Source organism: Cyanistes caeruleus, unplaced genomic scaffold, assembly GCF_971803275.1.
Source record: "Cyanistes caeruleus unplaced genomic scaffold, bCyaCae1.hap1.1 HAP1_SCAFFOLD_143, whole genome shotgun sequence".
In the NCBI taxonomy this organism is placed as follows: Eukaryota; Metazoa; Chordata; class Aves; order Passeriformes; family Paridae; genus Cyanistes; species Cyanistes caeruleus.
The window spans coordinates 105,901-129,302 of NW_028255937.1; the positions used below are offsets into that span (position 1 = coordinate 105,901).

At 45.7% G+C, this 23,402-nt stretch overlaps 2 protein-coding genes and 1 long non-coding RNA gene across 3 annotated transcripts; 2 read left to right on the forward strand and 1 right to left on the reverse strand.

Annotated features, from left to right (window-relative positions):
• The first annotated feature begins 1,560 nt into the window (after positions 1–1,560).
• Positions 1,561–11,645, forward strand: LOC147645942 (uncharacterized). The gene has a single exon (XM_086874085.1). The coding sequence runs from the start codon at positions 6,524–6,526 to the stop codon at positions 8,438–8,440; it is 1,917 nt and encodes a 638-aa protein (XP_086730211.1). The 5' UTR covers positions 1,561–6,523; the 3' UTR covers positions 8,441–11,645.
• On the forward strand, positions 8,944–10,650 carry LOC147645943 (uncharacterized; the record flags this gene model as incomplete). Its single annotated transcript, XM_086874083.1, is given in 1 exon segment — positions 8,944–10,650. A coding segment is annotated over 1 exon segment (1,707 nt), but the record flags the coding sequence as incomplete, so codon positions are not given.
• A 4,030-nt stretch (positions 11,646–15,675) lies between the features above and the next one.
• On the reverse strand, positions 15,676–17,992 carry LOC111945194 (uncharacterized). The gene is made up of 2 exons (XR_015282055.1): positions 17,843–17,992; positions 15,676–16,957 (listed from the first exon to the last, which is right to left on the reverse strand). It is a non-coding gene; the product is annotated as an uncharacterized LOC111945194 (long non-coding RNA).
• Positions 17,993–23,402: the final 5,410 nt, after the last annotated feature.

Genomic DNA, 23,402 nt, shown 5'->3' on the forward strand with positions numbered 1-23,402 from the left:
GTTATCTACAAAAGAGATTTGTGGTTTAAAAAAAAAATAATTAGTTAAGAGAACTTTACTGTACAAGACAAAGTTAAGTTAAAGTATATATTACCCATTTGCTTGTTTTTTCCACAATTTTAATAAGGTAATTTCAATGTGAGTCCTTTTGTTATATAAAACACATATAACTGCATATATACCAATTTGGATTTTGGATTTTAGTTTAAGAATTAGACTTAATGTTTCTGAAAAGTGCTACAAAAGCTGAATGGCAACTTGCCAAATGCTGTGTTGTGGTTTTTCTCTAGAAAAACTGCACTTTAAAATCCTAACCAATTTAAGCAAGGCAAATTCCTATTATGAATAAGTATTTTTAGTACCATTTACAGTTATTGTGAGTTATTCTCAAAGCTAGATGACATAGTATTGTGATGGATTTGTTATGTTTTTATAATCTTTATAGTGAATCTATGTTACTGTTATATTGTGTTTAAAAGGTATATATCAAACCTTTAGTTGCCTCTTTGTAGTAACAGAATAAGATTAAGTTATGTTTTTATTTAATATAGATTAAGTGTTAATAGAATTAAGAATAGTCAAGTTTTATTATATTTAGGCTTGAATGTTTTTAAGTTAAGTTTTATAACTTAGATATTCTTTTAAGGTTAAGTTTGTTACTTCCTTTTGTCATAAATCATTATTGTTAGGTTTAAATATTGTTTAATTTAAATTGTTTTATGTCTTATTGGAGACACGTGTCTAAACTGCAAAGTATAGTTATTTTCCTAGAGAGATGAAGATAGCCACAACTGAGAAAGCTGTGACAGAACACTGATGAACACCTGCTTGTGGATAGAAGGGAATGCAGTCTGTGACACCCTTGACTTCATCAGGAGTTCTATTGGTTGTTGCAATCTCTGCAGTTTTTGTTTGCCATAGTTTTCTTATTTTTCAGTGTTTCCAGAATTTTAAGAAGATGTACCATTGCTGAGGCACAGCTGCCATGGGAGAGGCTTCAGATTAAACCAACTGCTGCATGGTTTAATTGGTCTGGTACCTGAGGCTTCTGATCATTTGCTTTGTACAAATGCATTTTAACAGTTTGCTGTGCTGTAAGCATCTCCTAGCTGCTGCTATTGAGAACCTTGATTTAGAAATGAGTTAAGAGGCATCTTTCCAGTTTAAAGCCAGGCCCTGGCCAAGCCTTGACTTTACCTGGACAGAATGTTTGCCAGCAGATCCAGATGTTTTCTGTACCAAATCAGTATTTGAGTCACTTTTTGACTCAGCAATTTGACCCTATTAATATGACAGCTGGATCAATTTTGAAGTGGGCTTGGAGAATCATTTCCGGAGGTGGTTATCCAATCCTTCACTGATGATTTTTTGTTTCTGTTTGCTTGCTAACTATGGGATGCTGGTGCAGTGTTTTAGTAATTAATAGTAGTTTTATATTACATATGTTATTAATAATGTTTATGATTTAATTGATTTTTTAACTGCTATAGGTTCTTAATCCTTGTATATATGGGTTTGTGTTGATGTTGATGTTTATAACAGAAGTACATCTCATTTTTTTTTTTTTTTAAGAAAACAGGGAAAATTGATATCCTAAAAGCATTTTGATTAGTGTAATTCATTAACTTCAAGGGGAGAAGTGTCTGTGTTTTGTTGGCAGGTTCAAAAAGGTCACCTGTCCATCTGACCAGACTGTCTGCCTCTGAACACACGAGATCCAGTGAACAGAGAAGTCACCACACAGCCTTGGTACTCCAGACATGGATCAGAAGTGGAGCTGTCAGGACATAGTTGTGTCTGAGCACTACACAGACAGTTGCCAACAGAAATTTTATGTTGTTATTATGATGTTGTGTCTCTACCAATTTTTCAGTTATCCTTTGTTTTAAGATTTAGAAGGATGTGAAGAACAACCTGAACATCAAAGCCCTCAGTCACCGATCAGCTGCCAGCTGACATCAAGGGAGCAGTGAACGTTCCAAGACTGAATTGTGTTAAATCATAGTCTGTTTGTGAAGGAAATTCTGTAGAAGATCTAAGAAAAGTGTAGAGACTCCATCTAACTGTATATAAAGCAAATTGTAGTTGTGTGTTTACCCTTTCAGCAAATTGCTTCCACACTTAGACTACATATATACCAGAGCATGTGTGGTAAAAGTAGTTAGATAATAGTTTAAGATTAAGAGTTTAGCCTGTGTAGTAATTGTTATATTAGTATAAAGTATAAGCATTTCCCCCCTTCAAGAGGTAGTGTAAGCATCTTTGAAAGTTCATTTAACATTAAAGTTTAGCTGTGAGTTTGCAAGTATGGTGTCATTTACATGGAACAAACTGCTTTTGGTAATTGTGTTGTGTATAGTCCTGACCAACTGTCTGCTAACTAACATCCAAAAGTGACAGAACATATGGGTCACTCTGGCACATTGAACTGGCCAAAGGTCAATGTGTCTGAGCCTAGCCACACCTGGAGATCCTTTTCACACCTGTCTCATAGGAATCCCTGAATGGGATCCTCCAGCATTTAAAGGTTTAGTTAGAAATGAGACTTGACTGAATCAATTTGCAATGTTGCAAGAGTGCAATTGCACTGTTGGCTTCACATTAAGACAACTTGAAGCCTGCTGGCAAGCAAAAATTACCAAAGTTCTCAATGTTACCATAGGGCCCCCCAAAAGAATTAGATTTGTTAGGTTCCACCAATACCTCAGGTGGATGGATAATGTTTGAACCCCCGACAAAACGTCATTCTAACAAAGTAATGCAGCACTGGGCTGCTGTCAACCCTATAGCTGATCTCGTTACTACCATTGAAAGTAAAGCCTTTATTAGTGGTGCAATCTCACAGAACAATTACCAAAGCGATTAATTAGTTCCATATTCCTAATCTGTGGAGATAGAGCATAGAATGAGATTCCTGCTAATCCACATAGAAAACTCTGTTATTTTGGGAAACTTACTTTGTTTCCATCCAAGCTTACACCAATTGTAGAATGTAGTTGATAAAATAAAAAACATCAGTCAGTCAAAGTGAAGCCTGAATGAATTAAAGCTTAGCAACTCTAAAAAGGCTCGCTTGTTAGACTAAGAAAAAATTGAACTTAACATCCACAATGTTAAGTGAACTTTCAGCTGATGTGAGTAGTGTGTGTCATGCAGTATTACAAAATCGAGCCACAATTGACTTTTTGCTCTTAGCACAAGGACGTGGTTGTGAGGAATTTGAAGGCATGTGCTGTCTGAATCTTACTGATCATTCAGTTTCCATCCATGGGCAACTACAACAGCTTCAGGATGGGTTACATGCCCTGAAAGAAGATAGTGACCCCATTGGAAGTTGGTTCTCCAGCTGCGGCATCACTGGATGGTTGAGGTCTCTTGTGCTAGAAGGGGGACAGACTTTACTTATAATGTTAATCGGGATGAAAGTCTAAGTTGTGTGTTATCTTGGCTTCATGAAACTATAGAATGAGTCACATCCAAAGCCTGGTTTGTGCAAAAAGAGAAAGGGGGAATTGTTGCTATATTTTATATATTAGTAAAGGCCTGTCTGCACAAACCAGTCTTTGAAATAAGTCGTGATATTAAGGGCTGAAATCCTTGAAACTTGCCTGCAGAAGAGAGAGTAAAGCAAAACAATATCCTTGTGTACAAGGATAAGAATGTAAACCTATGTGTGTTAGCCAATAGTAACTTGCTCTGCCCGCAGACCCTGTAGAACCCTATAAAAGGTGTGTTAATAATAGAAATAAACGGCATTCACAATTACTTCTGTTAAGACTGGTGAACAGCTCGGGGGTCTTTCAACACCAAACTATGTTGAGATGGAAGAGAAGAAAAAGCCCCAGAGATGCCGCACAAGGAGGGTCTGCAAATCCAGTCCAGGGAGCTCCGAGGAGGAAAGAACCCCCCAGTGCCAGGAACACGGCCAGAGATCCAGCCGGAGCTCAGAGCAGGGGGAAAAGCCCCACAAGTGCGTGGAGTGTGGGAAGGGTTTCAGGTGGAGCTCCCAACTGATCCAGCACCAGGTGATTCACACTGGGGAAAAGCCCTACGAGTGTGGGAAATGCGGGAAGAGCTTCACCAACACAGCTTACCTGATGAAACACCAGGTGATCCACACTGGGGAACGGCCGTATGAGTGTGGGAAATGTGGATAGAGCTTCAGAAGTATCTCTGACCTGATGACACACCAGGTGATCCACACAGGGGAACGGCCCTACACCTGCTTGGAATGTGGGAAGAGCTTTGGGTGGAGCTCCTACCTGAGGGCACACCAGCTCATCCACACTGGGGAGAGGCCCTTCGAGTGTCCCAAGTGTGGGAAGAGGTTTCAGCGCAGCTCTGATGTTCTCAAACATGAGCGGATTCACACAGACGAGAGGCCCTTCCGCTGCCCCGACTGCGGGAAGAGCTTCCAGTACAATGGCCACCTCACCGTTCACCGGCGCATCCACACTGGGGAGAGGCCCTACGAGTGTCCCCAGTGTGGGAAGAGCTTCTCCACCAGCTCAACCTTGACACCAACGGAGTCACCAGTAAGGGAAGCCCTGCGAGTGCCCTGAGTGCGGGAAGAGCTTCGTGCGCTGCTCCAGCTCCATCCCCCATGGGAGGATGGGCGTTGGATGATCCCCAGTGACCCCCGTTGGGCAGAGCCCTGGTGATCCGTGGTCCTGGTGATGCGTGTTGGGAAGACACCTGGCTGGGAGGCTCCACATCTTCCTGGCTCCCTGTGGGCACCTGGATGAAAGCAGGGGAATGAAAATCCAACAGGATACAGAATGACAGTGGGAATTGTTGACTTTGAATCTTCAAGAACCTTTTGCCTCAGGAGCTGTGTGGGCAGAGAAAAGGGGGTGACACCGGGCTTGGGGGCCCAGAGGGGAGCACACACACTCTGTGGAGGGGAGGACACGACCCCCGTGACCCCACCTCACCTTCCTGCACAGGCAGAAGCCGAGCCCCAGTGCCAGGAAGATGAAGGCCAACGTGGAGCCCTGTAAGAGACGGTCCGAAGATTCCCTCATCTGTCTCACAACCGTCTCAAGGACAGAGACTGAGACCCTGAATATCACAAGGGACTTGGTTTGGGGGTTTGGGCCTAGCTGAGATGGATGTTTGCTCAGTGATTGTTTGCAGGTGGTTGCACGGTACACTGCCCTCGTTCCTGCTGGTGAGCAGAGGCTTGGTAACCTGCGTAACGGGTTTTCCACGACTCATGGCTCTCATTCCTGCTGGTGAGCAGAGGCTTGTGCCTGGTACCCTGTGCAATGGGTTTTTCCACAACACCTTGTCCCTGTTCCTGCTGATGAGCAAAGACTTGCAAGACATGGATCGCTCTGTACCCTACACCTGCTCCCTGCGCAATGGAATTTCATCACAATGATCATCAATCTCATCTGGTTTTGGCCCTGCACCCCTCGCTTTGCAAAAGACTATAAAATTATACCCCAAACTCACCTTCCTTTGAGATCTCCCCAACGGACAGAAGACTCTGCGTCGTTGGACGGCTGAGTGGACTTCGACGTTGGTAGCTATAATCCCCTTACTCTCTTTTCCTTATGCTTTGCTTTCTCTTTTCTTTCCCTCTATCGCGTATTAGTGCTGATGAGCACTCAATAAACTGTGTTTTCTTGTTTAAGTCCTTGGTTTGCTGATAATCTTTTGTACTCTAAGACCGGCTAAAAGAACCACATCACGAATCCCACCTTGCGGATCGTGACATAAATTGGCGTCACGGACAGGATCCTGAGAGACAGAAGGGGTTGCAGGTTGTTGTGCAGTCTGTATCAGGGGAAGGACGTTTCGCTTCAGCCGCACCTAGCCTGCCACGCTGGTGAGCAGTGTCTAGAAAGCAAGGGAGGCGACTCGAATTTCTCGCAAACTGCACACGCCCAGGTGAAAAGCACCCCTACACTCATTTGAGGGCTCTGTCTTCAGAATTTTACACGGGATCTTTGAGTACAAAAGGTGGGACTTACTGGTTTTTTATATTTTGACTGCTTGGTGTAGCGGAGAGTCTGAATTTTAACATAAAGGTGTGCCTCCCAAGCAGATTTGGTCTCTCCACCCACGACAGGGGGGAACGCAGTGTTGGCTGCGTCTGATGTAGTGTGACTGAGTTTTACCTCCCTGTAGTGGTTCTGTGTACTGTTATGTGTTTTTGATGAATTTTGACTGCTTGGTGTAGCGGAGAGTCTGAATTTTAACATAAAGGTGTGCCTCCCAAGCAGATTTGGTCTCTCCACCCACGGCAGGGGGGAACGCAGCGTTGGCTGCGTCTGATGTAGTGTGAGTTTTACCTCCCTGTAGTGGTTCTGTGTACTGTTATGTGTTTTTGATGAATTTTGACTGCTTGGTGTAGTAAAGAGACAACTTGAATTTTAACATAAAGGGGTGCCTCCCAAGCAGATTTTGTCTCTTCATCCATACAGGGACGCGAAGGGTGACGTGGCAAAGGCTGCGTCTGTGCGTAACTTAAGTCTTACCTCCCTGTAGTGGTACTGAACCCTTCACACACACAAACATGAGTGAACACTCTGAAAACTCTAGTATAAAAGGTAAAGCTGCATTCATTGCTTTGTTAGCAAAACACAATGCTAAGCCCTCCCCAGCTGGGGAAGAATGGGCTCAAAATAATTGGTACAACCTGGAAAATGTAACTGATAGAATTTGCTCCCTGCAACATGAGGCAAAATTCAAATTTGGCCGTAATAAAACCATAATTTGTTCTGTATTGGGAGCTTGCCTTACGTCAGCTGTAGAGGCTCACACGAGACGAAGGCAGGAAGAGAATGTAATTATACAATCCCTACAAAATTTAGTTGAAAGTTTGCAAAATGAAATTCATTTCTTACGAACTGCTCTGAGTGAGGAGTGTGCCAAAAATTCACAGTCTGCTGATTCCTTTAAGGAGTCGTTGGAAAAAGAAACTCCTCAGATAAATCACAAATATTCTCAAGAAAAATTACATTTGGTAAAAAATTGTGGTGAAAACTGTTGCTCACAAATGAGACCTTTGATTAAAACAGAATATAATTATATCAATGATGAAGCTCTTGATCCACATATAACCACTAAAGAAATCCCGTACACTGCTAATGAATTAGCTAAGTTAAAAAAGGAGTACGGGCGTCTCCCTCAGGAGTCAGAGACAGAATACGTATTTCGAGTGTCTCTCACAGGGGGAGATCAAATTCAATTATCTGAACAAGAAGCAAGTGGTTATTGGGGACATGGTGTTTTCTTAACAACAGGAGATAACCGCAACCCATGGTCCCTAACACAGCGAGCTGCATATTGGGCAGGGGGACTTAACCCCCTGGAAAGGGGAGATCCTGTAGCTCTAACCGGCTCCCCAGACCAAATTCTCGAAAACATTCATAAGGCAGCTTGTCTACAACTGATTCATGAAAGAAAATTAATTGTTGGTTATGAATCACCAATTTTGTTACCTGTGAAAACTGAAATTATGACCCCTTTAATTTGTGGTCTTCCAGAATCACCGAAACCTACAGCAATTCTCCTCCAAACAACCACAGATGATATCCTTGTGGGAGGAGATGAAAAAGAAGTAATAAAAAATAAAGATGCTGAAAAGAGGTACACTACCTGGGAAAAGGGACTGTTGGTAGTTAATCCAGCTCTCATAGAAGTAGAAAAAATTACACAACAACAACCAATTGCATTAAAAGGCCCTTTTGAAATTACTAAGACAATCACTACTGGGACTCTCCACCCTGACGGGGTGGCCCAGAGGGCCTCAGTGAGAAAGTGGTATGCCCAGATTGAACATGACTCTAACATCTTCTCAATAACAGAAGAAGCTGTAAAAAATCAGATGATACAAAAAACTGAGAGCTTAAGTAGCAGCCATGACAAACCTGACTTGGTAATTAAAGAAACCCCTCCCAACATAAAAACAGAAAAGGGTAGGCTGATTTCTAGCCTACAGTATTGGTGGAACTTGGGGGTGAAGAAAGGGGTACTGAAGGGTTTAATGGTTAACCTGCCACTTAAAAAATTAAGTAAATTGGTCTCTCAGTGGCAGGATTCCAGCCCCATTGTACCAAGCGCTCCACCTCACCCTCAACTGATTCTGGGCAGTGGGCCAAAGCAACACCACTCACAGGTTCTGGACAGTGAGCAAAAACAATCAGCAAACTCTTGGTTCACTGATACCTCTGCCAAACGAGAGGGAGAGGTGTGGAGGTGTGGGGCAGTAGCCCTCCACCTTTCCTCTGCTGAACAAATTGTTACTGAGGGAGAAAGCAGCGCTCAGGCTGCAGTGCTGATAGCTGTTTGGAGTGTTTTCCAACATGAGGTACAGAATACCTCTCCTGTCTGTATCTACACTAACTCCTATGCTATGTTCAAGGGATATACTGAGTGGCTTCCTTTTTGGCAACAAAAGGACTGGGAAGTAAACAGAATTCCAGTATGACAAAAGGAAAAGTGGCAAGAAATTCTACGCTTTCTGCTGGTAAGAGTGGGGATTATATCTTGGTTAGTCCAAACTGAAACTTTTAAAAGAACTACAGGAGAATATGCATGGGTAACCTCCGATGCCCTGGGGATAGAGCATTGGATAAACACCCACTGGATAATTCCATCATTTTAATCTCCTGCCCCTATGTGGCAGACTCTGTTTTGTTTATTTTCTACAGAAGAACACCGAGGGACATGAAGATCAGATAAACCATGAACTTACAGATTTAAAATAAATGCTGTAACAAAGCCTATATTTAGTGTAATAATCACATACCATGGTGTGAATACCCCTTTTTGTGCTAAATGACAAAGCTAATGTTTTCCCTGTTTTTTCTGTTAACTCAAGGTGATGATGTTTCAATACGCTGCAGACTGAGTACCGGATCCCACACTGAGCCTGTACACAGTCAAGTTGCCGGATCTCGTGGCCAGGTTATATCTTGTGAAACTTGAAATCAAGATTGTTGGCTGAATTTAACGGCTGTACAATTGTCCTCCAAAGTCGTGTGTGGTAAAAACAATACCAAATATTGGGGAGAGCTTAATGTTCAGGTTGTAATACCTACCATACAGCCACCAAGTAGATTGACTCCAAAAATTTTTGAAATTGGACCCTATGTAATCAGGAAAACTGGCCAACAACAAATGCTATTTAACCCAGCATGGTCTATCAAACAAGTCAAATTACTAATGCAAAACAATGTCTCAGAGATTCAGCCAGCTTGTTCACCTTTTTTGTAAACTTCCTTTGAGGGGCGGACAACCTGGTTGCGAAAGCGAAATTCTTTTCACAGACGGATGACAAGAGATATAACGGGTGTTGTGGGATCAGGACTAGGAATTTTGAATAGTATTGATTCAGAAGTATTGATGAATAAATTGGCTGTTGCAACTAAAGATTTGACCAAAATACAGCAACCACTGAGGTCATCTTTAACTGCTTTGGGAACCCAACAGTGGTTGCTATCAAACATATTACCAAATTGGGAAAGGGTAAACATAGATGATCACAAATTAATAATTGATGCACTCAGTGCTACCCAAAACAATGTTTTTCTGGCTCTTAGCTGTATTCAAGCCCAGTTGTGGATGCAGTCAGTTGCTGCATCAATTATCAGAGAGGGTGAAGAACGCACCTTTCCCACTGAGATTCGGAAAATAGTCTGGGACAATGCCAATGATTTTGAAAAAGAATTTCAATCTTGGTGGAATTTGGTAAATTTTACCTACGATCCCACCACAAACACAGCCACAGCTTTTGTGTTGACAATACGTAATGCTTCAGTACATTCAATCTTTCCTATCATTGCATTGGGGCTGAATCATGATGGAGCTGTTCTCTATCCTTTAGAGCATAGGGAATGGGCCCTTCAGGCTGGTGGGAAATGGCAAACTGTTGGTTTAGAAAATTGTATTGTCCGGGAACAAAAGGGGTTTATCTGTGAAAGTAATGCAATCAAAGCTCAAGACATTTGTTTAGACACAGAACAGAATATCTGTCATTTTGAAATCCATCCTAATAAGACTTCTGAAACAGTGCTTGTGTATGTAGGGAATGGATGTGTATGCTTGAGAACTGCTTGTGATAGTATGCTTGTAGAAAACATAGTAGTGGATACTAAGAATCATTCAAATTTTTGTGTATGCAATTTTACTAAGATTGTAGGATGTGACTTTTCCTATTTAGCTCCAGTTACTTCATATTATCTTTTGCAGTATAATTACACTTTGATTCATCGTTTAGTGCCTGCTCCAATTGGAATGAACTTTACTCTGGTGAGGCAATTGTTGCTTCACCAGGATTTAATCGAAATTTTGGAAAAGATCAAAAAGGATGGACAAAAGACCTTAGTTACGGTTCACCACAATGTGAAAGGAATACATCGTGTTCTGGAAAGAGTAAGGAAAGGTGCTGAACACAAGTGGTGGGATACTCTTTTTGGGTGGTCACCAACTGCTACAGGTGTTTTGAACAAATTGTGTCATCCCATCATCGTCCTCTTGGTTTTAGTTTTACTTGGTTTTGTTCTATCAGCAATTTTGTACATCCTGAATTGGAGAATGATGAAGCGGTTGACAGAAGTGACTTCCATAATGGATGCACACAACATGATTGGTACTTTACATGTTGCTGATACCCCTAAGGTTATCGATACTCAATGAATTATGCAGGCACTACAATAAATAATTTGACATTGTGACTAGGAGGTTAATCATTTTATCATGGTGTATTTTAGAATATAATTTATTGTTTGTTTTAAGATAAGAAACCAATATGTAAGTCTTAGTTGAAATGATATATAATAGTTTTTCTTTGAAATCAATATATTAATTTTCTTATTGTTTTTGTTTTCTCTTTTTCCTTTTTCTGTCCCTTATCTTTTCCCTACTACCTGTCTCTGTTTTTTCTGGGATATACTACCAACTGTAACGAGTCCTGAAGACTTCAGAGAAGATTTCTGCAGCAGCACTACAACATCGTGCAGAAAGACCTCAACGATTGTGAGCCACGGGGTGGTATAAGAGACGGTCTGAAGATTCCCTCATCTGTCTCACAACCGTCTCAAGGACAGAGACTGAGACCCTGAATATCACAAGGGACTTGGTTTGGGGGTTTGGGCCTAGCTGAGATGGATGTTTGCTCAGTGATTGTTTGCAGGAGGTTGCACGGTACACTGCTCTCGTTCCTGCTGGTGAGCAGAGGCTTGGTAACCTGCACAATGGGTTTTCCATGATTCATGGCTCTCATTCCTGCTGGTGAGCAGAGGCTTGTGCGTGGTACCCGGTGCAATGGGTTTTCCACAACACCTTGTCCTTGTTCTGCTGGTGAGCAAAGACTTGCAAGACATGGATCGCTCTGTACCCTACACCTGCTCCCTGCGCAATGGAATTCATCACAGCGATCATCAGTCTCATCTGGTTTTGGCCCTGCACCCCTCGCTTTGCAAAAGACTATAAAATTATACCCCAAACTTACCTTCCTTTGAGATCTCCCCAACGGACAGAAGACTCTGCGTCATTGGACGGCTGAGTGGACTTCGACGTTGGTAGCTATAATCCCCTTACTCTCTTTTCCTTATGCTTTGCTTTCTCTTTTCTTTCCCTCTATCGCATATTAGTGCTGATGAGCACTCAATAAAGTGTGTTTTCTTGTTTAAGTCCTTGGTTTGCTGATAATCTTTTGTACTCTAAGACCGACTAAAAGAACCACATCACGAATCCCACCTTGCAGAGCGTGACACCCCAGCACTTCCATTTCTGGGCAAACCTCCCTTCCTGGGCACAGAGGAGGTTCATTTTGGGGCACCGGGACCCCTGGTACCCCCTTCCCAGCTCCAAAAACCCCTGCACCCCCTTATCTGGAACCTGGAATCCCTGAACACCCATTCTCGGGAATGGAAACCTCCCAGAACCCCCATTCCTGTGCACCAGAACCCCCCTGAACCTCCATTTTCAGGCACTGGGACCCCTTGAACCCCAGAACAGAGGAAGGGAACCCCCTGAACTCCCATTCCGCTGCAGCAGGACCCCCATGCACCCCTGTATCCAGGGCTGGAACCCTCCCAAACCCCCCATCCTCACACCCTGGGACCCCCCTGCATCAGAGCCAGGCTGTTACCCCCCTGCTTTGTTGGTTTAACCCAAAGTTATCTCCTCCCCTGCCCTGCCCATCATTGTATCCCAACCCCTTTTTCCAGCACCTTCCCTATCAATCTTGTCCACCCTGCCCCTTGTTCCCAAATGTTCCCTGTCAATCCTGCCTTATGCCAACCCCCTGCTTGGACGTCCCCTTTGGAAATCCCCTAATCCACAGCACCCCATTGGTCCATGTGTCCTATTCCCCTCCCCAGGATATCCCTCACTGGTTGAAGTTTTGTATCCACCCCTGGGCCCTCCCCATATATAAATTGCTGTACACTTGTGTTCTGTGTCTTTTGTCCCTGGACCCTTGGGAGACTAAACCCTTCTCTGAACCCCAATATGAAAGACCTTCCCCCCATTCTTGCCTCCACACTGTGCCTGACAGCTGGTAAGTGCTGCAGAACATTGCTGTAAGCCACACCTCGAGTCATCCTGCTCCTGAGGTGTGTTCCACTCCTGGCGTGGAGCTGAGGAAGAGCTGACCGGCCTTGGCACCATTTCACACCCAGCTGATCCCAGTGTGTCCCCACTCTCTCCCACTGCCCTCCAGCGTGTCCATCTCGCTGGTGCCCTTGAGCTGGAGCCAGCAGCTCCTGGTGCTGCTGGAAACTCCCCCGGCAATGCGGGCTCAGCTCCAGCTGCCAGGTGGAGCACGGCAGCCTGGAGCACCCCCTGAGCTGGCACTGGGGCACGGCCCGGCCCCCACAGCGCCGGGGGCAGCGGGGGAGGCAGTAGAGGGGCTGGGAGGGGGACTGGGGTGTGCTGGGAGTATGGATGTTAACTATGAGCAAAAGTAGGGAGCGCAGTGCCTGTAGAATAGCAGGCTGCATAACTTTCTCAGTCCCACCTGAGAAAGTGGCCTGGGAAATCATGGGGAGGAATTAAAACAATCCTCAGAGACAGAAGACAGCCTTGCAGGTGCTGTTTGTCAGTTTTGTGTTTTCTTGCAAGAGAAGGTCGAGGGGTGGTGTACCCCAGTGACCAATGATGGTGTGTCGCTCCGATTGGGAACGGCGAGGAAGAACGACACGGACTCTCAAGGGAGTTACAACACGAGAATTCTCTGGTTTATTACTTCAGGCCTGTTTTATAGACTGGTACGTGGAAGGTACAGAAAAGAAACTCTTATTGGTTAACAAAGTGCTACATCACCATCATTGGTCAGGGGGGCCCATCACCCCCCTGGCCTTCTCCTGCAAGAGAAAACAAAACTGCAAAACAACACCTGCAAGGCTGTTTAGTGTCCCTGAGAATTGTTTTAATTCCTTCTCATATTTTTCCCAGGCTATTTTCTCAGGCAGCCCGAGGAGCCAGGCGGCCTGTAATTTGTACAGGCACTGTGGTTTAGATTTAGCATCCATAATGGTGATGTGCTAGTTCACTGACCAATAAGTTTTACCTTTCTGTACTTTCATGTATCGGTCTATAAAAAAAGATCTGAGGTAATAAACCTTAAGAGCTCTCCTGTTCAACTCACAAGAGAGTCTGTGTTGTTCTTCTCGCCGTTCCCAATAGAGTGACACCAGGAGTAACTGTGAGGGAGTTTGAGATAGACTGATTTAAACTGGGAGAGGGGTTTGTGGGCCAAGAATGGCTGAGAAGGGGATTAAAGGTTATTGGGGAGGGTGGGATGGGGTTCAGGGGGTCCTGGTGGAAACTGGGAAGGAGTTTAGGGGTGCTGGGTGTCACTGGGAGGGATTTGAGTGAGCCTGGAGGGACTGGAAGGAGACTGGGGATTGGAAAGCAGGGGTTGGGATGAGGTTCATTGCACTGGGAAGAGACTGAGAGGGTTCCTGATGAGTCCTGGTGGGGCTGGGAAGGAACTGGGAGGGGGTCCTGGGGCTCCTGTGGTGGTGAGGGGCAACTGGGAGGGGGCTGTGGGATCCTGATAGGGACAGGAGGGGCTTTGGTGGATCCTGGGGAGGCTGGGAAGGGACTGGGAGGAGGTTTCAGAGGTCCTGGTGGGGTGGGTGAGAGTGGAAGGGTGCTTAGAAGGGCTTGGGGTGTCTGTGAGAGGTTTTAGGGGGGATCCCGACCCCTGCAGACTTCCCAGAGATGTTGCTGTACACTGCCCGCAGGAAGATGCTGATATGGATCGAGGGCTCCATGTTGGGCTTCGTCTTCCTGGCACTGGGGCTCAGCTTCTGCCTGCACAAGAAGGTGAGGGGGGGTCCTGGGGGTCATATCCTCCCTCTCCCAGAACATGTGTGCTCCCCCAGGGCCCCCAGCCCAGTGTCACCCCCTTTTCTCTGCCCACAGAGCTCCTGAGCCGCTGGCAGCTGCAGCCCATCCCCATGGCTTCAGGCCCAGCCAGCATCCCCTGCTCCATCCCTGGGCTGATTTTGGAGAGGTCGTGTACCCCCCCAGCCCTGCTGTGACTCTGCCCTTGCCCGGCTGCTCCCAGTGTTCCCAGTAAAGCTTCCCAGTTCGCCCCTGTCCCATTTATGGGGGGCAGTGGGGAGGGACTTGGGGAGACCCCATGGGGGTACCCTGTCAGGGACAGATGCTGCCCCAGGTTGGATCAGGACCCCCGTGTGTCCCCCCGATCTGTCACCCTGTTCTGGGGACTCCTTGGGAGACACCAAACTCCAGCAGGGCACCCAGCAAACCCTAAAAAGGGCTGGGACCCCTGAAGCCACCAGGGAAATTTGGGGAGGGGGTGCATGGGTGGTACCTGGACCATGCCAAGAGCCCAGTGCTGCCCCAGCCCAACCTGCCCCGGCTCCATCCTGGCTCCTCCTATGGGATGTGAAGGAATTGGAAAAATGGGGATCCAAGGGTGGGCACTGGGCTCGGGGGGAACAGGAGAAGAGATGGAGGAAGAGGAAACGGGCCAGAGAGGAGAAGGAGGCGGGATGAAGAAGGAGGAGCAAGACTCATCCAAACCCAATATGGGGCTCCCATGCCCCTCTTTTCCCCTGCTCCTCCACCCCTGCCCCACTGCCACCAATCCACCACCCCACCCCTCCCATCCCCCCTTTCACTCAATTCAAGCAGATCCTGGCAGCTTCCTCTTGGGAGCAATTCCTGAGTTTGGGGATTTTTGGGGTGCAGTTCTGGAGGGGGACAGCTCTGTCTGGCTTTCCCCTCCCTGCTGTGGCCTCTCAGCTGCCCCCCACACCCTGGGGGTGCTGGGATTTCCCTCCTGGGCACAAGGACGTTCATTCCCTTCCAGGAGCCCAATGCCCGGCTGGGGCTCCAGGCCAGGGGGTCCTTGAGCAGCTGCCCCAGAACCTCTGCCAGGGGCTCCCCAAAGCCCTCAGCAAGCCCCAAGTCCCTGCCAGGAACCCTCAACTCCCTCAAACCCAGCATCCCCCACAGCCCCTGCAAGTTCCCCCCATGGCAGCGGCCAAGGCCATGGCCCCACATGTCCTCACCCATGGCTGTGTCCCCACCATGTTTCCACCCCTGGCATTGTCCCCCATGTCTCCATCTGTGCCTGTGTCCCCCCATGTCCCCATGAATGGCCATGTCCCTGTCCATGTGTCCCCACGTCACTCTCCATGTCCCACCATGTCTATGTGTCTCAATGTCCTCACCAACGTCTTAGTTCAATGTCTTTATTTTCACCCCAAAGTTGGATATTTTGAAGGGATAAAGAAAAATGAAAAGCCAGTCAGGCCATATTGAAAGGATTTCTGCCAGCTGAGAATCCCCGTGCTTGGGTGGAAGGGAACAAAATTTTTAGGAAGGCTTTCCACACCACTATCTCCAAAATCTTGGTCTTTGACCCATTTCATCGACATCTGGCTGTGGAAGACACCTCTGGGCAATAGGAAATGAAAATTGTGGAATCACTGAGGTTGGACAAGACCTCCAAGACCTCCTTGATGCCACCAGAAGATAGGTGGATTGAATGCAAAAGATTTTCTGGGATTGAAAGTCAACAAATCCACTCCCCCCAAGGAATTACCATTGTTGGTCTGTGTCCCAGTGGATGTTCCTGCACCGGTGTTCAATCCAGGTGCCCACAGGGAGCCAGGAAGATGTGGAGCCTCCCAGCCAGGTGTCTTCCCAACACGCATCACCAGGACCACGGATCACCAGGGCTCTGCCCAACGGGGGTCACTGGGGATCATCCAACGCACATCCTCCCATGGGGGATGGAGCTGGAGCAGCGCACGAAGCTCTTCCCGCACTCGGGGCACTCACAGGGCTTCCCTTACTGGTGCCTCCGTTGGTGTTGCGTCAAGTGATAGCCCCTGGAGAAGCTCTTCCCACACTGGGGACACTCGTAGGGCCTCTCCCCACTGTGGATGCGCCGGTGGACGGTGAGGTGGGAGTTGTGCTTGAAGCCCTTCCCGCAGTCGGGGCAGCGGAAGGGCCTCTCGTCTGTGTGAATCCGCTCATGTACGAGGACATGGGAGCTGGTCCGAAAACTCTTCCCACACTGGGGACACTTGTAGGGCCTCTCCCTGGTGTGGATGAGCTGGTGTTTCCTCAGATTGGAGCTCCACCCAAAGCTCTTCCCACATTCCAAGCAGGTGTAGGGCAGTTCCCCTGTGTGGATCACCTGGTGTCTCATCAGTTCAGAGGTATCTCTGAAACTCTTCCCACATTTCCCACACTCATAGGGTCTTTCCCCACTGTGGATCACCTGGTGCCGGAGCAGGTTGGAGCTGTGGCTGAAATCTCTCGCACATTCCAAACACTTGTGGGGCTTCTCCCCCAGCTCTGAGCTCCGGCTGGATCTCCGGCCACCTTCCCGGCACAGGGAGGATCTTTCCTCCTCACAGCTAACTGGGCTGGGTTTGCAGCCCCTCCTTGTGCAAGATCTCCAGGGATTTTCCTCCTCCTCCATCTGGCCACAGCTTGGGAATGAAAAATCCTAGTTTGGAGGGAAAAAAGAAAGGAAAAAGCCTTGGGCTGAGGGTTTCTCCTTTCCCAAGTTCATCTCAGGAATTCATTGGGTATCTAGTGTCTGTAAGAACCTCTAAGACACCAAGATTCAGCCCAAAAAATCCTCCAAACGTCAAGACAGATCAAAAACTTCCAAAACACCAAAAATCTGATATCCCCCCAACACAGAAAGATTCAGCCCCCACAAAAAAACAAAACACCAACATTTAGCCAAATAAAGCTCAGAAACACCAAGATTCAGCCCCGGGAAAATCGTGCATCTCCCTGCCCGGGCACTCGCTGCATGGGGGGTGAGGGGGGCAGTGAGGCCGGGCCGGAGCAGGGGGTGCCCGAGAGAGGCCCCGAGCCCGGCAGAAGCCCCTGCACAGCCATGCAAGTGGCTCCTGGCCGGACTCGGGGATCCCCCTGGCCATCCCCGCTGGAGCAGCCTGCTCCTGAGGGACTCTGGCCCCTGCGAGGGACCCCAGGCTGCAGCAGGACAAGGATTCCTGGCCCTCAGGGGGAGGCAGTGACATGACCTGACTGTGACCCCCATCCCTGTGCCTCTGGGCGGGGAGGGGGACGGAGAGGGGCACAAAGTTAAGCCCGGGAAGGAGGGAGAGCGGGGGGGAAGATGGATTTCCGAAGGAATCACTTTCCTTCTCGTTTTCTTGTTCTGACACGTTTGAGAATAAATTCAATTAATTTCCCCAAGTCAGGTGTGCTGTGCCCGTGACCAAGGATTAAACTGTCCCCACCCTCATCCAAGACCCCCGAGCCTTTCCTTGTATGTTCTGCTCCCCGCCCGGGACAGGAAGGAGAGTCACAGAGTTTTGGCCTCGCTCCGGCATGCCCTGCTCAATCTCGGACTCACCCCCAGCTCGCAGCGCCCTCAGCTCCCGGGCACCCCGAGCTCCCGGCGCTTCAGCGCAGCGGCGCTTCCTTGGCCTCCTGCCCGGGCCGGGCCCAGCGCCGGGGCCGCTCCTCAGCCGAGGCTTCCGAGAAATGGCGGAGCTCCGCCCAAGGAAGGCGAGGCCGTGCCGTGTGCAGAGCCCGCCGCTGGCTGCGATTGGCTGCTTCTGCCGTCACTCGTGGCTCTGGCGCGCGCTGATTGGGCAGAGCGGGGACGAGCCCGGCCCCGCTGGCGCCTCCAGGGCGGCCGTGGGGCAGGAGAGCCGCCATTGCCGGAGCGTCTGTGCGGGCCCGGCAGCAGCGGCCGGAGCCCGGTGAGGCGGCGGCGGAGCTCGGAGGCGGCCCCGGCCATCGCAGGTGGGAGCCGCGCTCGGTTCTGCGGGGGCTCGGGGCTCGCTGCGGGCCCGGGAGGTAGTGTAATAAATGGAATTGATTCGTGCTGACTAAACTGTAACTATTCGGGAAGCTATTATTAGAAGCAACCAATGGAATCAGTGTTACAAGGCAGATGCACCCCTTTACAGATGTTACATGTTAAAATTGAGGTACAGGATGTAGTTTAGAAGATAAGTGATGTCTCATGGCCAAAACTGCCTTGAGATGGACAAAATTAGAATGACTTTAAGAATTGGGGCTAAAAATCAGTAAATATCAGACTAATTAGTAGAGTAACATAACACAAGGCTTAGTACGCACACACAAACCTGTAAGGTTATCCAAAGGACAACGAGGAAGAGGAGAAGCCTTCCCCAAAAGACCACCAAAAGAAGACTGAAGATCCCCCTAACAACAAGTGAAGCATGTGCCTTGAAGAAAAGTGACGTAAAGTCAAAAAAATCGGAAATAGGAGGAAACATACGGGAAGCATTAATGAATATGCATAAGCATACAGTATATAAGTTTAGCTTGAAGTGCTTTGTTCTGTAGGTGAGGCAGGGTGAGGAACCCCCTCCGTACCCCAGTCGGTTTTGCTTATGCCTTAACCATTTGTAACCACTGGCCAATTATATTCACACACACACACATACATATCTATATCTATATCTATATCTATATCTATATCTATATCTATATCTATATCTTCTATATCTGTCTCTGTCAATATATAAATATATATCTGAATATATCTATTAAATTGTATCTTTCTTACTAAATTGTATGCTTTCACGAAATTGTATTATTTTATTATTTTGTATCCAATTTATTAAAGTATATTATCAATTAATTAGATTGACTGTTTGGAAATTTGAAAGTCATTTATAACAATTTGGTGCCAAATCCCGGGAACTCCAATCTAGGGGAAGAACGGCTAATCCTGGGAAGGAGCTCCCCACCAATTTTTTAAGGTGGTGCCGAGGTTAGATGGTGCTCCCGTGGAAATAGAAGTTCCACTGAGGATAAAGCAGCAGCAAAAGAAGCTGGCTGCAGGGAGCGTGCAGAAGAGCTCCCGCAGAGTGCCGGCCAGAGATAAAGGTGCCTGTAAAACGCCTTGTGCAGCAGAAGCGCCGGGCAAACGGAGCGTGTGAGTGCCACGGGGCTGGGCAGGGGGGAGCTGTGTGCCTGTGTGTGTGTGTGCAGGCTCTGAGACCGGGCTGGGCAGCCCGGACCCCCAAAGGGAGTGCAGACCTCCGGCCGCACCGCCTTCTCGGCTCTCCGCCAGGAGACCGGCCGGGAAAGGAGGGCAGTGAAAGAGAAGAACGAGTGAAAATCCCCGCCAGGGACGGGAGGGAGAGGCCCAGTCTTAAAAGCCACGGGAAAGCCCTCGGGGAGAAGGGAGTGATCTGATCGCTGAGTGAAGGGACTCAGGAGGAGAGAGATTGAGGCAGCTTCAGCTGCCTTTAAAAAGAGAAAAGAGTTGGGAACTTTAGTACGTAGCTGAGAGGGATTGGGAAGAGAAGTAGCCAGAAATGAGTAGTCGAAGAGGGGTAAAAGAAATGGAGAAAGAGAGGAAATTAGACAGGAAGCGAGTAGTTGGCAAAAGACGGGATAGAGCAACAGAGTAATATTGAGGGAGGGGGGAAGCTGAACCACGGAGTGAGGGAGGGGGATCAAGATTCTCCTGGCAGCGGAGATTTCTTGGTTGGTTGTGCCAGAGATGGGCTCAAGGGACAGTAAGTCCTTGAACCCAGGGGCTGGGAATTATAAAGGGAATTCGCAGGAGCCCGGAATATCTGAGAGCCGTGAGGGGGTTTCTCAGGAGGGGAGCATTCCTCAGGACAGTCCACTGAGGATGATGTTGTGAGTTTGGGATACATGGGAATCCCGGAGAGGAAAAACAAGCAGAAAATAATTAATTATTATATGTTTAAATAGACGGAGAAAATTATCCCAAAATATAATTTGAATTGGCCAAAGTTTGGATCGTTTAAAGATTGGATTTGTTAAGCATTGAATCAGTATGTAAATTCCAAAGAACCTTTTAATCAAGAAGAGAGCGACTGTGCTACCCTGTAGCTTCCCTGGGGGGTGGGGGTAAAGATAAATTTATTACTAAAACACAAGAAAGCGAGAGTTATCTGTTGTATCCTTTATAAACTAATAAGTAGCAGAAAAAAAAAAAAAAAAAAAAAAAAAAAAAAAAAAAAAAAAAAAAAAAAGAGGTAAAACTGTTCCTTCACCTAAAGATATTTTGCTGGAAATAGAAACAGCAGCACTACCTAAATCCCATTTATCTGAAAAGTGTGCAGTGCTGGCTGTGCCAAGTGAACTCTAACATATAACACGACTGACCATTTGTTACAACCTGGCATTAATTTGGTTTGGTTTATTATATTTACACATTCAAAAGACAAATTCTGCCTTGCTCAGAGTCTGTGAAGCACAAACATATTTTATGAATATATAGTATCTAAATGGTGTGTTACAGTTGTGTTATGTGCATTATAAGTGTTAAAAACATGTAGCACAGGTTTTTTTCACAGAACCTTAAATTTCCGTATTTTTTAAATGTTTGTTTTTCAATATTTTGTATAGTAAATATAAATGGTTTTGACTAAATGTTTTATTTATTTAACAGCAAAAATTCTGCTAAAAGAACCCCCTGTTAATTAAAGCTTTATTAATAAATTGCTAACTGAAGTTGTGTAAAAAGTAACTTTTATTGTAGTTGGCACATCTCTGGAGCTTTAGTAGTTTAAATTAAAAAGAAAAAAAAAAAACTGCCTAAGAGAGAGAGAGATAAGACAGTGCTGTGAAATCTGTGCCATCCTTGAAACAAGCAGAGTTGCAGTGGCTCATAGGAACCTTATGAGGCCAAGGGTAGCAGTGAGACCAAACGTGTCAGTGACCAGAGCCCAGGGTATAAACTTTGCTACCAAGAAGACTGGCACCTCGGCCCTTGGCTGCAGCCCCAGGGGCCTTGAGGAAGGTAGAGAGTGAAAACTCCTGAGGATTATTTTCACTGTGGTCATTAAGATACCCTTGGCAACTGGCCAAAACCATAAAGCAGGATGGGACAGAATCCAAAAAAATAAGAAAGAAACAAGCGATATTAAAACAAGCAGCAGAAAAGCAAACAACGAGCAAACAAACTATGCAAAAACAAAATCACAATAATTCTGATCCATGTGACAAATGCAAACAAATGTGACAAATGCAAGAACAAGATAAAATCTGTGTTTGTGGCACATCCATATGTTAATGCTGCCTGCTACAATCACAGTAATTTTATAAAAGTATAAAAAATATCTCAGGGAAAGAATTAGACAAAATGAGTAAGTGGTGTGAACAGTTGAAACAGCAGTATAGCAACTGAGATTGGCCAACCTTAACTAAAATAATTTTGTAGGTTTAATGCAAGAAGTAGTTACAGAATTAAAATTATTTAAATGTTAAATTTGTGAAAGACTTAAAATAGCTAAAAAAATAGCTGTGGGAAAGTGGGAGTCTAGCTCCGGACCAATTTTTAAAATGAAATCTTACTCAAACTTCCAAGAGAATAAAATGACCTAGGAGATAAATTTTGAATCGTCAAATAATTAAAACAGTTTGTATCAGGTAATAATACTAACACCTGGCAACCAAAAACTCCTGCTGGATATTAGAGAATAACAAAAAGAAAGTAATTGTAGGATAACCTTGTTGATTTGTGCTGGTATAAAAGTTCTGGAGCTAACCCTTACCAATCCATAAGTGACCTAAAATTCTATCTGGAACAACCAGGTACAACAAGTAACAAATGGAAAGCCCCTGATAGAATATATTAAATTTGTGAGCAAAGAGCATACAGTGAATTACCTCAAAAGTGAAAAAGAACCTGTATCTTAAGAGTTATATGACCCTCCTTCTTCGTTACACCGAGGTCCAGGAGCAATATGTTAAGAGCACCACTTTATGAAACATTAAAAAACAATAAAAGAGACTTGAACCTTGACTTTCCAAAAGCAAGAAGAAACCAGAAATGAAGACAAATGGCCTGCAGAGAGATGACCCAGCCACTTGAGCTGCAGCTGGATCTTAGAGATATGGAACCCAAATCTATCTATTGAATCAGTTCATAAAGCTGCAGACAGTAGTTAAAGTTGTTTCAAACCAAACCTCTACTGCCCTAAAGCTGCTGGCCAAGCAACATTCACATATGCTGCTTGTTTGTGAAAACTTGTTTATGAACTTTTGTTTATGAAAAGAGAATTACCCTGGAGTATTTGTTAGCTGAAGAAGGGGGAGTTTGTAGAAAGTTTAACAAATCTGAGTGTTGTATAAAGATAAATGATTATAGAAAAGCCATCACAAAAATTGCTAAAGATATATATACCAGTTCAAAAATAGAATTTTATTTTGAAGACTGATTAGTGAGATAACCTTTTTAGAAGTACTTAGTGGAAAAAGTTAAAATTTATGGTATTGTCGTGGTTTTAAACCAATAACTAAGAAAATTACTTACTTCTTGCTGTGAGATATGGATTAGAACAAGAGCAAAACAGGCATACAACTTAAAAGGGAAAAAAAAGAAAGTTTATTGACAAACCACAATAATAAGAACACCAGAATAAACTTCCAGAAAAACCTTTCCATTTCTTATCTACCCACTATTCCCTTGTTCACATGACAACAGAGACAAAAACTCTGGAACTCTGATGGTTAAAACAGTCTCAATTCTTGCTAGTCTTTTCACCAGTCTTTATAGAGAAACAGAAGTTTCTTCCTGTTAATTTATGGAGTTTCTCACAAGAAAACTATTTTTGTTATAGTTTTCTATTGCCGTAATGTTAGCTGCTCAGAGCTGCTATTATTAGAGTTCACTCCTCCCATTTTCACATCACTCTGAGGTGTGTATGGGCCATGAGTCTTGAGATAGCATTTTTAAGGATAAGTTATTCAAAGGCAAAAAAGTCTTCTTCATCTGTTTCTGTGAGCTTCAGTAGAAAACAGTTTTCTCATTGCCGCTCAGGGCTTCAAATTTCCCAACAGTTTTCTCATTGCCTCTCAAGGCTTTTAATCTCCCAGCACTTCAGTATACTATAATTACTCTTTACTCAAATTTACACTTTGAACACTATTCCTCTCTAGATCCTATATCATGA